General features: G+C 49.4%; 1 protein-coding gene and 1 long non-coding RNA gene across 4 annotated transcripts in view; one reads left to right on the plus strand and one right to left on the minus strand.

Annotated features, from left to right (window-relative positions):
• The first annotated feature begins 154 nt into the window (after positions 1-154).
• On the plus strand, positions 155-5,048 carry LOC145715936 (uncharacterized). Its single transcript, XR_014138237.1, has 2 exons — positions 155-927; positions 962-5,048. It is a non-coding gene; the product is annotated as an uncharacterized LOC145715936 (long non-coding RNA).
• Positions 5,049-7,823: 2,775 nt separating this feature from the next.
• The window catches only part of TMEM127 (transmembrane protein 127), a 12,780-nt gene continuing 4,251 nt past the window's right edge, over positions 7,824-16,352 (minus strand). For all 3 annotated transcript variants that reach the window (XM_031025599.2, XM_031025598.2, XM_081796856.1), the window contains 2 exons: positions 11,058-11,222; positions 7,824-10,269 (listed from right to left, as the gene is read on the minus strand). In XM_031025599.2, the coding sequence (XP_030881459.1) occupies positions 9,962-10,269; positions 11,058-11,222 (473 nt within the window). In that variant the 3' untranslated portion in view covers positions 7,824-9,961. The remainder of the gene's footprint in view (positions 10,270-11,057; positions 11,223-16,352) is intronic.

The following is a 16,352-nucleotide window of genomic DNA, read 5'->3' on the forward strand; positions in this document are numbered from 1 at the left end:
TTGGGCGCGGCCCGGGCTCCTCGGTGCTGACTGGCGCTGCCAAGGACTCGTCACCGCTCCTTCCCGCCCCTTCGCGCAGCGTGCCGGGCCCCTGGCTAGCAAGGTAGGTGGCGCACCAGAGAGCTAGTCAAGGGCGCCTGAGATTGACCCGCAGACCCGCCGCAGACCCGCCATATTCCCGCCACCAGACCCCACCCCGCGGAGGGGCGCGACCGAGTGCCAGTTCGGTTCCTGCGCGGTGCTCTATTCGTCTGAGAGACGGGGGAGCGTCGCCTCTTTTAGTAATTTGAGTGTAGGGTGGGACGGGGTCTCGGCATTTCCTCTGCGGAGTGCTGGGGGTGTCCAGGTTAGGGGGGAGGGCGGGGGCGGGACGGTGTAGACGCGGTTGGTGAATGGAGACCCTGCTGAGACCTAGAAGTAGCTGCCATCAAAACCTTCTTCGAACTCTCCAGCTGGCTCTGCTGCAAGGTACCGAGACAGTCTCCGAGGATCAGAGTCTTAGCACTCATCTTCTCTCCGCGAACCCCACGTCGCTAGAGTGGGCCGTTGTGACATCCTTAGAGCTCAGGACACTTTACAGAGAGTTACGTGGGCAGGTGGCCTGTCGCAGGCTGGAAATGCGGAAGCCTCTTGGTAAAAGGGCAGCAGAATGGAGTTACTTAGGGCAGATGCCCCAGTTCGGCTAGTAGCTGTCCGACTCCCTTGACTCAAAGGTAACAGCGTGAGAAGGTGAACAAGTTTCCTGAAACTTACTTCGCACCACCCGTGAGCACCCTGGCTAAATGACCTCGAAGGACATTATTATTCTGTACCCAAAAATGAAACTGTTGGATGTCCAGTAGGAGAACCTTACACTAAATTGTTTCCTTAATTTTTTTACAGTTACATTAATACCTTAGGGACAAGAAAAAAATATTGTAAAAAAAAGTATTGTAAAAAAAAAAATATATTGATACAAAAGGAGTTGTGCTCATTCCAAGATAATGCATTTAGAAATTTTACTCTTACTGTAGCTATTTGAGCAATTGTAGATGTTCTTAATAAAAAGTGTTTCTCCAAAAAGAAAAAAATTAAGCTTTACTGGAAGCTGAAATTTAGATCTATCCCGTCCAGACTGCCTGATTTTACTCTGGGGATTCCTATTGATATTTATTTTCCCTTGAAAGCAAGTAAGGAGAAGGGGTATATAACAGAAAATAGTATTTGAAGCTTTGTTGAGTCAGGCTTTTCTCAATGATGTGAGGAGGTATGGGGAAAGAGGTTGAACTTTCCTACTGTCTTGCTTCCATTGATTAAAAGCTTAGCTCTTCTGCTGGTTTGGGGTTTTTTTTTTTTCTGTTTTTGTTTTGTTTATCAAAATGTATTCTCAGGAACTCCAGCTGAGCCACTCTAATCTGGCCATTTTTCTCCATCTCTACTGCCTCTTTTCCTTCAGTGCATAAACACAAGTCCATCTTCAAAAAAGCTTTGGAAAAAAAAGAGACTTTTAACTCCTCTTTCCAGATACCACCTTTCTCTTTCTTTTCAGAGCTATGATTTTGTTTAAGAGAATGGCATAAATAAGCTTGCTGTCTCCATTTCTGTGCCCACTTATCAATTCTTCCTCTTTAGAATTTTATAAATCAGTTTGTTCTACACCATTCTCTCTTCCACTTTTTTGTTTAGGCCCTAACAGTATTCTATAGCCTGACCTCCCTTCCAATCTATTATCAACAAACTGTTTTTGCTTGTGTATCTCCAGAACAAGTTGAAAAACTTTATTCCCTTTGTATATTTTTAAGTTGACCCAAAATTCTTCATCATGAGCTTGTCTTACGTAAGTTAGCTTCTGCCTTTCAGACCCACCAAAACATTGAGTAGGCCCAGCAATAATTCATTAGTAAGACGGAAGTAGTACATCCAGAATTGGGTATGAACAGGATCAGAGGCACAAGTAAGCTATACCAGCAGGTGGCCTAGACATCCATATCATCTACCATTTTGGACCAAAGCCTCTCCATCAGCCCATACGTATGGCTGCATAGGAAGTGACAAAAGAGGAAAAAAAGCAAAACTTGATTTGCAGATAGGTCAGAATGGTATGTGGGTACAAGCAGAAAATGAACTGTGGCTGTACTGTAGCCCTACCCTGAGGTGATCTTGAAAGACAGTGGCCAAGGAAATTCTGCCAATGAATAAATCCTCTCAGTGCTACACGTGGCCATTCACTTTGTGTGGAAAGAAATGTAACCATAGTTAGAATATATATGGACTGGCAGTTGGCTTGGCTGGTTGATTGGGGACCTGGCAGGAGAAAGATTAGAAAGATGAAGGATGAGAAGGTCTGGGAGACCCGTATGTATTTAGATGGACTTTGTGAGTGGGCACGAAGTGTGCAGATGCCCACCCGAGAGTATCTACCAAGAAGGAGGCACTAAACAACCAAGTAGAAAGAATGACTCACCAACTGATGTCAGATGCTATCAGCCACTTCAGTACCAGCACAGTGGGCATGTGAATGGAGTGGCCATAGTAGCAGGGATGGGAGTAATACATGGACCCAAGAGCATGGGTTCCCACTCAAAGGCTGATGCCACTGCTGACTGCCTAACCTTGCAGCAATGAATCCAATGCTAAGCCCCCCAAATGGCAGTATTCCTCAAGGAGAGCAACCAGGTGCTTGACAACATTGGATACTTTCCACCCTGGAAATGGCATCAATTTATGTTGACTGGAATGACTACATTCTGGGTGTGGTTTGCCCCTTCTGTCTGTGGGGCCTCAGCCAGCACCAATATCTTCAGTGTTGATTGAGTGTCTGACCCATTGACATAGGATCCCACGTAAAAATGCATCAAACCAAAGGATCCACTGCACAGCCTTGGAAGCAGGACAGTGGCACATGACCATGGGATCCACTGGCCTTACCACAGTCTGTACCATCCAGATACCAGCAAGAACAGAAAGAAGGAATGGCCTGTGAAGGCACAGCTGAGGTTCCAGCACAGAGATGGTACCAACTAAGGATGGGATACCACCTTCTACAACACAGTGTACATTATGTCAACAGTCAATATGGTGCTATGTCCCAATAAGAACAGATAGGTCCAGGGAGCAAGGGGTGGAAGTAGGAGTGGCTTCACTTACCACTAAGCCCAGTGATCCCATTGGGTATTTCTGTCACTGCAAGTCTGAGCTTTGAGGGTTTTGAGGTCCTGGTTGCCAAAGTGGAAGTCTTTTCATTAGGGGCTATAGCAAAAATCCCACTGCACTTTATAAGTGCCACTAGGCACTTTGAGCTCTTCATGCCAAGGGACCAGCAGGCAAGAGGCAGGAGTCACCATCCTGGCAGCAGTAATTGACCCTGATTATCAGGAAGAGCCAGGGCTGCAGTTACACAATGGGAGCAAAGAGGAAGATGTTTTTGGCATCCACACAGTCCAGCTGGCTGTCTCTTTGTTATACCCTTCCTCAATTTTGATAGTAAATAGAGAAGTGCAGCAGCCAAGGCCTGAAAAGGACATGGTGACCAGGCGCTCAGCAGAGGTGCTTCCTGAGGGTGAGAAGCACCTAAAATGGATGGTAGAGGAGGAAGATAACAGTTGGGGGCTCAAGACCAGCTGTAGTGGTGGGAAATGTGACTCATCCCATTAACCATCAGCTTCCCCCCGAAAAATCAAGCTACCCCCAAAACTTATACAAAGAAATGGATCTGAGTAGTAGGCATAAGGAATATTGGACACAATGATATGCCATCTAGGTCCACCTTCAGGACTGAAGGGCTTCTTGCCCCTTGCTACTTTGAGTATTGTTAGCGAACAGCCCTCAGTTATCAACCCTCTTCAGGAATTGCCCTCAGGTGATAGATTTCCTCACCCAAGGTAACACCTTCCTCTCTGGGGACAGCATGCATCCAATGACTGGCTGAAGCTAGCCTATAAAGGCCTGATCCCCCCACCCCAATTCAGGACAACTCGAAAGGCCATCCCAGCTTCAGAACTTCTCCCTCTAACCAAGACTACTTCCTTCCCTTCCTCCATACGTGTTGAACCTGAGAGCACCTCCAATACAACATGCTAATCTTCCATCTCTGTCTGCTGCTCAGGGGATCCAACCTGAAAGAGCCTCTGTCATCACGCTCAGTAGAGTATGTCTGTCCAGAGAACTGGTACTGGAAGTCAGGTCGTGGGCTCTCTCTGCCTGGAAAGTACTATGGACACTGCATACTCCCCTCCAGATGATTTTCTCTGGTATCTCTTCGCAGATAACCTTGCCCTCTGACCTGCCCTTCCTCATGGCAGGTTCCTCATGCAGGCTCTAGGTCCTACACTGGACATCATCTCTCCTGGTTTGGGGATCTAGGCAGAAGTAGGAAGCACCAATTTATTGACTTAGCAGCATAGATAAAAATCATTTCTCAGGCATTATACCTGAGGATAGGCATTCCCCAGAGAATTAAATGGGCCTACTATAAGTTAATTAGGCTCTGATGCCCATGCCTTGGTCCCTTTTCCCCAAGTACTTGGAAAGTAACTTGTCTGAGTCTGAGGCAAACCCTGGACTCCCAACTGTCAAGCAAAGAGGCGGCAGTAATTGCCTTCTCTTCCCTTCAAAATGGTATGTAACCCGAAGCTCTGTTCATCTATTATTCAGAACGGAAAGCATTGACAATATTCATCCACTTACTCATCCATATGTGCAATCTTTTCCTAACAGGCAGTTTCCCTTAATTCACAACTTAGAAACAATCCATGAAAGCATCTGTTTTTGTCATCAAGGATAGAGCTGTATATGAAACCACCAGGCTAAAGACACCTCAGGTCAGCTCTTCCAGAACCAGATCAAAATCCCTTGGATAAGAGACTCATCCCAGTCCTTAAACAAGAGATTAGTGTGAGCCTAGGGCTGCTGTTGGCCATCTTCACCACCTTTAAGGAGACTGCCTGGGCCCATGAGCAGACCAGAGAGAGAGGGAGAAATAGTGTTGTGACGTCATCATCTGAACATCTGGATCCAGCCAGATCACCTTTTCAGTTATGGGAAACAATAAATTCTATTTAATTAAGATAGTTCTGTGTTAAGAGTTCTGTATCCTACAGCTTTAAGTATTCTGATATCACCTTTGCATTCCAGGACCTCATGGGTTGGGTCCATCCACCTTATCACTCCCCTCCAGTGGATTATCACCAATGCTCAAAACACTCATTGTCCCCCAAAGCCTGTCCCTTTCTTTCCTGCTTTCACACCACTGATTACATTATTCTCTCATGAAAGCCTACCCATTCTTCAAGGCCCATATTAAGTCTCTCCCCCTTCATGAAGCCTTCCTGGAGCATTACAGTCTCAAGGGGCATCAAGCGCCCTTGTCAGGTCTCTGCCTTATAGATTTCCTCTTTCCTGACAGCTGGACTGGAAGGCCCCTGAGGGCAAGGACTGTATGCTGTAAATTTGCATCCTTCACAAAGCACATTGTGTTCATTGTATTTGGTGAGGGAACATTGCATAAGAAAACATGACCCCCTGGTCCTAATGAACTTATAATGTAAAAAACAAGATATAAAGCCTGTCAACATAATAGTGTATGTGTACAAGTGGACATACAAATTTCTCTCACCACTCTACCACAGAGCAACTAGAAGCAAACAGGTGGGAAAGAACGAATAAGGGACAGCCTTCCCCTTTTTAAAACAAAGCCCACCTACCACCCCAAGGTTATTCCAGAGGCAACTTCCTGGCAATAGTGGTGGCACTAGAAATCTAGGTGAGAGGACCCCAGAGGAAGGTAAAACCAAGGTGGAGGACTGAGCTACAGTGTCTAGTCAGACGTCACCATGAAGGGAAGATCCTTTACAGGGCTAGCTGCCATTTTTGCTACAGAGACAAAAAGAACAGGAAGCTTCCAAACAGGGCTGCTTACAGGCCCTGTGCCTTCAGCCCCATTCTCAGAGCCATACAAACCCTTAAATAAGATGGAACCGCAGATGTCTCTTTTAAAGTTTTTCATTACCAAACTCTTTAGACCACATTTTCCCCAAAGTGAGGAACTGATATCTTCTCAAAGTGTGTCCCTGACAGTGCTTTCACTTTGGGCACCCCATTCAAAGAGGAGACATTTTCTCCCCTCCACGCACCTCCCAACCCCCATTAAAAACGCCACTCCTGGGGTCCCTGGGTGGCTCAGTCAGTAAGCGTCTGCCTTCAGCTCAGGTCATGATCCCGGGATCAAGCCCTGCATCGGGCTCCCTGCTCTGAGGGGAGCCTGCTTCTCCCTCTCCCTCTGCAGTTCCCCCTGCTTGTGCTCGCTTGCACGCTTTCTCAAATAAATAAAATCTTAAAAAAATAAAATAAAATGCCACTCCCAAGATTTTAAGCTATTTGAAACCAAGGGCCAGAAAGTGTATTCGTTCCTTTGTCTCCCCACAGAATCTTGAGACCTATGAATTTAGTGGCTGATGGAGTGGACATTTGTGGGGGAGATGTCAGCTGAAGATTCTCTAGTTATTTTAAGAAAACTGCTCTTCCCCAAGATGCAACCACCTCTTCCTCTGTTCCCCAAGGTTCTCTCCTTGCTGCCCTTCACACCCTGCATCTTCTCATCCGTGAGCCCCTCTAGGCCCGCACTGCCGGCTCTGCCTCCATGTCGTGAGACGCCAGGCCCTGGGGGCCAAGACTGCTCTCTTCTTCCCCTTCTGCCAGCTACCAGGGCCCCACACCACTTCCCGTTTCCCATACCCTCGGACTCTTCCACGCAGTACAAGGCTGAGCTTCCTCCACACTGTCACCTGGGTCCCTCTTTTCTCAAAACCCGTCCAGGATTCCCCACTGCTTATGGTGCCTTCTCTGAGCCCCTCTCACCTTTCTAACCTCTTCTCTCACCACATCCTGGCCTCCAGTTGTGCTTCTGCTCTTGCTATTCCCTCAGTGGGAGTTCCCTACACCCTACCTCCAAACCCTCACTGCAAGCCTGGCTCAAGCTTCCTCCTCCACAAAGCCTTTCGTAATCGCTCAGGTCACAACCAGCCTCCCCTCTTGGCACAGCACTTTCCCCAACTGTCCATTAGACCACTTACTTCACTGCCTTTTTGTGAACAAGTCCATCTCCTGAACTAAGAATATGAAATCCTTGGAGACAGGGCCGATGGTCATCACGTTTCTTCTCATGGGGCCTAACAGTGCCTTGTATACAACACAAGGTGCCATTTGTAAATGTCTGAAATGAAATGAGAGAGAACACATTCCTAGCTCTCAAGAAAGATGTATACTCTTCCAAAAGAACAAAAAAAGAGCACCTGAATGGGCTGCTCCTCAAAGGGAGCCCGAAGCTCTTTTACCATGATATCCACTCGGGGCCCAGTGTGTCGGCTGAAGGAAGGGAAAGTGGGTAACCATGAGAGGCACGGACACTAAAGAGCTCTTCCACAAGTTACACTCCTGGAACTGACTCACATGCCTCTCCCTGTAAGTAATCATTCCCTGTGGTTTCAAAAGAAAATGCAGCTCCTTCTGCAAGTCCTAGCTCTGAAGAAGTCTGTTTCTTCCCACACAATGGCTGGAGTTCAGAAGCAGCTTTCTCTTCCGCAGCTAACTAGCAGCTGCAGAGAAGAGCTCAGGGTTTGAAGTCAGGGACTTGGGCTGGAGGCATCTACTGCTCCTGGAAGTGGTATGGAAGTTGTCAGGACTAGGAGGGTCTTAGAGGTGAAAATGCCTTGCATGGAGTAAGCACATGCAAGTCCCCCCCCACTTTTTTTTTTTAATTACACACTTCATCAATTTCTCCTGCTTCTCTAAGAGGAAGGGAACAAACCAAATCAGGGAGATTGTGACAGAAAAATGACAGGGAGCCATTGGCATTTACATTCTTATTTGTAATTTGTTTTTTTGTTTTGTTTTGCTTTTTCTTTTTTCTAGAAAAAAAAACACAACCAGGGGAGTTTATATGACAAACTATCAGTGTCAGGATGGCAGGGGAAAAGAGAAAGGCCAGAGGTATGGGGAGCTAATAAAAAGTGGGTTCTGAATCACGTGGAACATCTGGGTCCTCATGAGATGACTGGTCACTTTGGCATGCGTGTTTGGTGCCCGCTCTCTTGGTCTGCCTGCTTAGACACCCATGGTCAGAGAGAGCTGGCCACACCCTGGAGATCTGCCAAAGGCAAACTCAGGCTTTACAGAAAGACATAAGACTTAATTTAGCTCCTTGGCTTTGTGCTCAGGTATCATACTGCAGTCTTTCTTGCCTAAGAGAAGAATCTGGAAGAGTGTTGAGAGTCACCCTGGGACACACTTTGGCATCACAGTGAACTCCAGGCAGCTGCTCACTCACGCACAGACATGGTCTTCACCTCCCACACAGGCATCTGTCCAGATATCCCCAGGCAGACTAGCTGAAGAAGGACGAGGAACAAGACAGGCCCCTTCTAGCCACAATTCAACAGTGGTATCCATTCTCCAGTCTTGCTCTGCCTATTGCCTGTGAAAGGAAACTGGGATCCAATCTGCTTTTCAGCTCAGCACTGGACACTGATTCCAAAGAAGCTTGGCCATCTGGATCCACACCGAAGGTCTCTCAAGTTTCTCCCACTTTGTGCCCCAGATCTCAGGGCCGAGTATTCAGCCAGACCCAGAGCCGTGTGTGGCAAATGGGACGGTCAGAGTGATGGCTGGGCGAGGAAGAGCCAGTAGCACACTGCAAGACCAGAGTACATTCGAGAAGAGAAGGGGGGCATGCAGCAAGCTGTTGCCCCAAGTCACAGTCTAGGGGACACACTGAGCCTGAGGGACACAGCCAGGTCTGCTGGTCTGACAGGGTGGTTCTGACATCTCACGCAACGGGACCCCACTGGTTGCGGTTCCTGTGTGGAGAGTCGTGGGTTTCCTGCCCTGCTGTGGCTCCTGTTCCTGCACGGAGGCCAGGTTACATCTCAGTGCCACCGTCCTGAGGAGCACCACGCTGGCCAGCCAGCCAGGCCACCGTCCTCGGCCCCTTGGGGCCGACTAACTGGGCTCTGGGTTCCACAGGAAGGGCCCAGGGAGCCAGGTCCCTGTGGGGGAGGGAGCAAGGGAAGAGGCTGCATTCTGCTGGGAGAGATTCAGGGAGGAGCTGCCTGGGGGGGAGCTGTGGCCCAAAACACTGCTGAGCCAAAAGGAATGGGCTACATGTCTGAAAAAATGACAAAGTCTTGTCACTAGTTTAAAAAGAGTATTGTTGCTGTTGGTTGGTTTTGCTTTTTCCTTTTAAAACCACTCACATTTTAAAAGGTGAAGGGACTAGGGAGACTTGCTCCCCCCCAATCTGATCCTTTATGGGCACCAGGGGGCCTCAGGCCCATACCAGCTGCTACTTTCCCTGCCTGGGCTCCAGCCACCCAAGCAAGGGCAGGGCGGGGAGAGCGCCACTCTGCTTCCCGACAGCAATTCCTTCTTCCCATAAAACCAGAACACACGTGATGGGAAGTCCAAAGACTAAAGTGCAGAGAATTCCATGGAGCGGGCGGCCCAAGGCTGCGGCACTCCAAGTAGGAATGGGGGGTGGGGATCAGTCCAGGGCTAGAGCAGTGGGACAACACTGACTTTTATGAAGTGAGCCTACAGGGCCCAGTCCCCTTTCCCTTTGGACCTGCTGACACTTCTATCTGGGAGTGCCCATCGTCAGCAGCTCCCCAGGGAAAGTCCCAGTCTCAAAGCTATGGCCCATGAAGGGAGAAAACTTGTATGGCCATCCCTGGTTGGTAATGACTAGTGACCGCGAAGGGACAGGAAGGTGACAAGAGGGGGAAACAGTGCATTATATAAAATCAGTGAATCCCAGGTTTCGAGAGCAGGGATACATGAACAACCCTAAAGGCAGAGTCTCTCCTGGGAAGGTTTGGTGAAATGGTCAGGATCCTACCAGTGAGGCCTGCTGGGGAGAGGAGCTCCTCTGGGTGTGAGAGGCGCTGCAGAGTGGGGAGGGGCTGCCGCAGAAGAAAGCCCTGGGCTGCCATTAGGGTGTGTAGGCCGGGGGCGGCTGGAATTGGTTGATGACCTCATACTCTGCTGGGTAGGGCTCGTTCTCCTCCATCTCGGAGAGCAGCTCCAGGGCCTGCTCCTCCTCCTCTGTGGGGTAGTGGCGCAGGAGGTTGGCTGCTGTGGCCAGGATTGAGGCTCCACCAGCTCCTGCCACCAGGTAGAAACTAACAGCAAAGGTGACATAGACCTGGGAACCATGGTACTTCTTATGTTGCTGCTGCTGGGCCAGGATGAGTTCAGAAGCCCAGTAGGAAAAGCCGATGACGGTGGCACACTGCAGGACTGGGGGACAGACAGACAGCAGAGAAGGGGAGTTAGTAGGCACCTTGCAGCCAGGATGCTTAAAGAACCAACTAAGCCTCTCTCCCCAAACCCCATTCTCAGAGACCCTGCCTGGTCCCAGACATTGTGATGAGGAGCTCTCTTCGCCATGGGATTCTCGGGCAGGGGCAGGGGCTAGGGCCAGATGCCTGACTCCTTCTGGGCCACAGTTTCTCTGTCTCAAGAATTTGGAATTGGGATACCAAGCTGCTAGAAGTCCCTGGGTGCTTGAAAGGGACAGACCAGGTCATGCAGTTTGGGGGCTGGAGTTGGCACCACCACAGGTCAAATCAACACACCAGCCCAGTCATGAGTGAGAGGAGAAGCTGCATCTAAGCAGAGAAAGGTGGTGTGCAGACAAGCAGGAAGGAGAGAATCCGATGAGACCATGCATTCCAGGGGGAGGCACAGTGAGACACCATGGTTCCTTCCCCGCTTGTTCTGGGCCCCATGAGGCCAGCTGAGCTCCAGCTGCAGTTCTTAGAGAGCACTGAGATTTCTTGTGGAATACCAACAATATTCCCCCTTTACAGCTGGGCTGAGTGGGTTCGTGGTCCTGGCAGGCGTACGTGCAAATGAAAGCAGCAAGCTGCTATCACAGTCCATTGCTTTGTGAGAGGCTAGAGCTGAAATGAGCATCTGGAATGGCATCCGCTCACAGAAGCCCCTTCGTCCACACCTGCAACTGCAGACAGGATGCCTCCGCCCTGTGGCAGTTCCTTCCCCAAGGCGAGCAGGCCCACGCTTACCTGTAAGGATGTGGGCGAAGGCATAGCGACGGGTGATCTTCAGAGCTGGATGCTTAGGCCCAAAGACATCTAGGAGGAACGCAGAGAGACTACACAGGATGCCCAGGAAGCAGAAGGCGGCAATGACCCTCAGGAGCAGTACCGTCTGGGGATTCATGCAGAAATCTGTAGGGGGAGAACCAAATCTTCAGGGCCCCAAGTGACACCCTGGTGCAGGAAGTCCTCCCACCGGGAAGAGCTGGTCCCCCTGCACCACAGTCCTGGGGAATCAGGAGAGTACTGGGAGGCGCAGTCTCAGCTCCTGCTCCCAGCTGGCCTGCAGAGGAGACGAACCGCAGACAGGTTCCCATGTGCTTTGAGTCCTTCTTCCCTTTCCAACAAAATCACTCTAAGTGCAGGGCTCCACTTCCTTGTAATCGCCACCCTCTGCTAACCATATGTAAAGACCCTGACCATTAGCCTGACACGTTAGCCCACTCTGCTAAAGCGTGCTTTAGGCTGGCAGGAAAAGCCCATGGACTTCTGATCTGAGACAGCCACAGAGGCTGATTAATGCTGATTGTCTATCCAGTCACTCATTCAGTCCCTTGTTCAGAAAGAAGTTGAAGCAGTTTAGACGAACACAGAATTAAAAGTGCTGAATAAATTTGGAAAGATGGTAGACTAGACTGTCACATTTATTTCTGCTCTCCCTCCCTGCACCCTACTAAAACAAAAGGAAAAACAAATTAAGGCATAAACCCACACAAAGAGAAAAGGGTCAAAACAAAATTCTGGAAATTAGAAATTAAAAGGAGTTGGACCTACTTAGAACAGACTCAATGGACTAGATAAGCCCAAGTATAAGCCAAAAGTGGGAAAAGCTAAGAAGTGACTAGTTTACACCACAAAAGCCTGACAGACTCAGAAATTGACAGCTCCCAATACCTTCTAAAGTGAGGGTGAAGCCATTGAGGGGTGCATGCTCTACCACAATGAGGGCGTGAACCAAGAGAAAGTAAGATGTTCAAACAGGTGACCCAACATTCAGAGTGTCCCCAGAGTCAAGAAGAAGGGAGGTCCCAGGATGACAACCGTACACCAGACACATAGAGCGAACTTCTAAGACTTTTAACACCTTCTTTTTTTTAAAGATTTTTATTTGACAGAGAGAGACACAGCGAGAGAGGGAACACAAGCCGGGGATGTGGGAGAGGGAGAAGCAGGCTTCCCGCGGAGCAGGGAGCCCGATGAGGGGCTCAATTCCAGGACCCCGGAATCATGACCCGAGCCGAAGGCAGATGCCCAACAACTGAGCCACCCAAGTGCCCCCACCTTCTTCTTTTTTAAAAGAAAATTCACCTAGACAATACTATCGGTCCCGATTCATATCTATGTAAACTACTAGCGCTCCCAGAAACACACAGAATAAAGGCTGATCCAAAAAGAAACCATTTTAAGCTTTGATAAAGAGAAATGGGCCTTAACTTCCTCTCTTTTCTCTAGTCCAGCCATGGGCAAGTTCTTTCATTTAGGCCATGGGTCATCAACTGATTTAGGAAAATTTGGAAAGGGCTGGCAATACTTAGACTATAGGCTCCTTTCCTGAGTCCTGATTTCAGGTTGAGAGGCTCTGGGATCATGGTCATCACTCTAGTGGGCATGAAAATCACAGGGGTGCTGGCTGAGAGCATATTTCCAGGCCCTGCAGATTCTGAGCTCTTGGCCTGAAGCAGGGCCTAGGAATCTGGATTTTAGCAAGCAGCCCATGGTAATTCCCACGCAGGTGGGCCAAGCCCTACGTTCCAAGAAACACTGATCCTGGACCTAGAAGAAAGCAGACTGTTGAAGAAAAGTCCAAGAACCTAGAGACGGGGCCTGAACCTCACAAAGCAGACTCAAACCAATGGACACTGACATCACTGGGTCTTGGGCAGAGAGTCTGGCCTCCCATACTGAAGAACCGACCAGATATCAAGAGACTCTGGGGCTTTGTGACGGCATGCATTCCCTGCCTCAGGCTCATAATTCACCAGGCAGATGTTGGCTGAGCCCACACAAGACTCATATGCCTTGATCTGGCTGCAGGTCATCTATTAAGCTGCCCCAGAACTATTTGTCACTCTCTTGTCAGCTAATCATCTGTTTTGGGCCCAGTCATCCAGCCTGGGAAATCGTCTGCAGCCAAGAGGCTCGCCTGTGCGTTAGCTCTGCCAGCAGCCAGGGCCAGCCTTCACTTAACCCAGCCCTGCAAAGCCTAAGACAGCTGGCCTGGAGGAGTCTAGAAACCCACAGGCCTCACTGAAAGAAAAGCCCCTGGAGGCAGACACGGTTTCCTGCCTTTATTTGTATTTTGTTAAAAACTCTCTGAGATAGTTCACCTTGGGCTCCACATGGCATGTAGCAGGGACGGGGCAGGACAAGTTTTCTAGTGCATCCAAGAATAACCTGAGAGTGGTGTAAGGGCTTACATCACTCTGCGTTGCAGCAGGCTGTGTTCTGATTCCAGCAGCGTTACTTAATGTGGCCAGGTACTCTGAGTGGTGCTTTAATTGTGGTTCTTAAAAATCAACTAAATTTTAACAATTACCTTTTTTTCCCCCAAAGATTTATTTATTTATGAGAGAGAGAGTGTGCGTGCATCGGGGGGAGGGGCAGAGGGAGAGAGAGTCCCAAGCAGACTCTGCACAGAGCGTGGAGCCCAATGTGGGGCCGATCTCAGGACCCTGAGATCACAACCTGAGCCGAAACCAAGAATAGGAGGTAAACCCACTGCACCTCCCAGGCACCCCAACAATTAGTTTTAAAGGACAAAAGTAATACAGTAGGGCTTCAGACACTTTCTTCAGCTGCAGCCTGAGTACAGGATGTTCATTACCATCCTTAAAAATGTACATTAATTATATATACTCCTATGTGTCTTATGTTTCGTAATACACTTATTTCAATAAGGAAAACTTGCACATGATAAAAAGCTTCAGGGAGGACATTCCTCCCTTTCCAAATGTCCAACTGCCCCTCCCAGGAGACAAACGTTGTTGGTCCTCTCTGGTGTACCCCTCCAGGAATAGCCTGTGCACACAGGTCAAATGTTATTTCAGTTGGGGCGCCTGGCTGGCTTAGTCAGTACAGTGTCTGATTCTTGATTTCAGGGTCGTGAGTTCAAGCCCCACATTGGGCATGGAGCCTACTTAAAAAAAAAAAATATGTTATTTTAGTTAAGCCTCACTCCACTCTGGGGGATTCATCACAAAGCTCAGATGAGGACTCAGAGAGTCCAGGAGGTTAAGTGACTTCCGCCAGGTCACAAAGCAGAGTTAAGACGCCAAACCCACATCAGGCTCCCTTGCATCATGATGCTCGGAATCACCAAGCACCAGAGTTAGCTGTTTCATTTTTCCCTGATGGATATAATCAATCAAATCCTAAAGAGCTGTATTTGAATGAAGGGTCAAGAGTTAACATGAATGCTGTCAGAGTCATCCTCAGAGCCAGTAGCTACTGAGCTCACTAAGGGGCTGGAAGCATGAAACCTATTCTAGGCAAGAAAGGTTTGGATCATTAAGCCATGAAAAGTGCTTACGCTGGGAATTACTGGGCAAAACCTGCTTGGTGTGGTCTAGGCTTCTGCAGCCATCAGAATCTGGCTCTTAGAAGCAGTGGGAACACCAGAAAGGCACCAGACTTGGCAACAAATCCTAGACGGACCACAAACTATGTCACCTTGAGCAAGTCACTTAACTGCCCTGCTCTCTCATCCAGCAAATGAAAGCTGTAACACCTGCTCCCCGTACACAGGGGTGTGCTGATAGTCAACTCACACCATGCCAGGAATGAGCCCGTACTGCCTGCCACTAGCCCACTCCCTTGGCACGGGGCTGGTACAGCTGGACCACAGCTGCGTCATCCCTGGTGTGCCTGTCCTCCTGCTGGTACTTCGTCTGCACACATCAGCCAGTGTGGGCCGGGGAAAGAGCCCATTAAAGCCAGACTAAGAATCTGCCCCACCAGAGTGATGATGTGGTACAGAGACGGAGCTTTTGACCCAAAATTCAAATGGGTTTTGTTTCAACATGACTGCCTTTCTCCACTCCAAAGCTGTGAGTGAACCCTCAGGCTTGGTGGGGAAGCCAAATATAAACTTCCCTTGGAGTGATGCTTACAGATACCCCAGGGGTCTGCCTCACGTCCCAGTTAGCCTCTCATCAGAGTGTCTCAGAGCACACAGAGAAGCCAGGCAGAGTTATCCCAGACACGCTCAGAACCCAGCTCAGACTCTCCTAGGGTCAGGATCTCCATGTCTCTCTCTTCCCCCTGCCAGACATCAGTATGGCAGGGAGAGCAACGAATATCCCCCACCTCGAGGGCTGCTAAAGGGAAACAAAATCCCTAAGTGTTACATATGTATTATTTTATTTGTGGAAAGAAATGGCACACAGGGCAGGGTCCTAATTTTAAGTTCAAACAAGTAGTGCAGTGTACTACACTCTGGTAGACAGAGAACACATCCTATTCTCCAGTTGTGCTGTTTATTTTGGTAATTATTGCTGACTGTCCCCTCCAGTCACCAGGGAAGAAGGCAGCTGCTGTGTAATAGGATCCCAAGGAATTGACTTTGCCCAAGGTCACTGGTGAGTCACTGGGCTGGATTTGTTTTGAAGGCCCTGGCTCTTCCTGTCTACTGGCCCATTGCTCTCACCCCCTGCTGACCCAAACCGGCTGCAGGCAGGAAGGGTAAAGTGGCTTCTGGACAGTTCCCCTCTTCTGTCTCATCTTCCCTCCCTTTGCCCCTCACTGGAGTCCCTGTGAGTTAGAGACCCTTCCCCATGGCCCAAATCCTTCTCAGCGCTCATGCATCCCACCTGCCTAGCCCACTGTGACTTTTTGGCTTCCAGACAGGTTTCTGACACAGGACTCCAACAGGGCCCTCTAGTGCCTGGCTGGGTATCACCCCAGATACCAGCTCCTAGGAGAGCTGCCTCTGGGGACAGACCGGGCCGGGCAGGTGTTCGAAGTGACAGCAGCAGTAGTCACCACCCAGCAGGCACCCTGGCCCTTCCTGGAAGGGCTTTGCATTTCCAGTGGCTTGTTGTCAACTGTGATTCATTGACTTCAAAACCCAAACTTCCTCATTCTCCAAAGATGCTTCCCTTTGCTGGCCACACTTGACGGAGAGGGACTGGGGCTCAGGAGGAACGATTATCTGCGCCCCCCCCCCCCCCCCGGCTTGGGGCCACTAGCAGTCTGAGCATATCTCTGGACCTGGGCCTGGGGTGAGGAGCTGTGTGAGAAGCAGGCACCCCCTAGGGAGCGGAA

Source organism: Leptonychotes weddellii, chromosome 10, assembly GCF_054177405.1.
Source record: "Leptonychotes weddellii isolate Sample4059 chromosome 10, ASM5417740v2, whole genome shotgun sequence".
Taxonomy (NCBI): domain Eukaryota; kingdom Metazoa; phylum Chordata; class Mammalia; order Carnivora; family Phocidae; genus Leptonychotes; species Leptonychotes weddellii.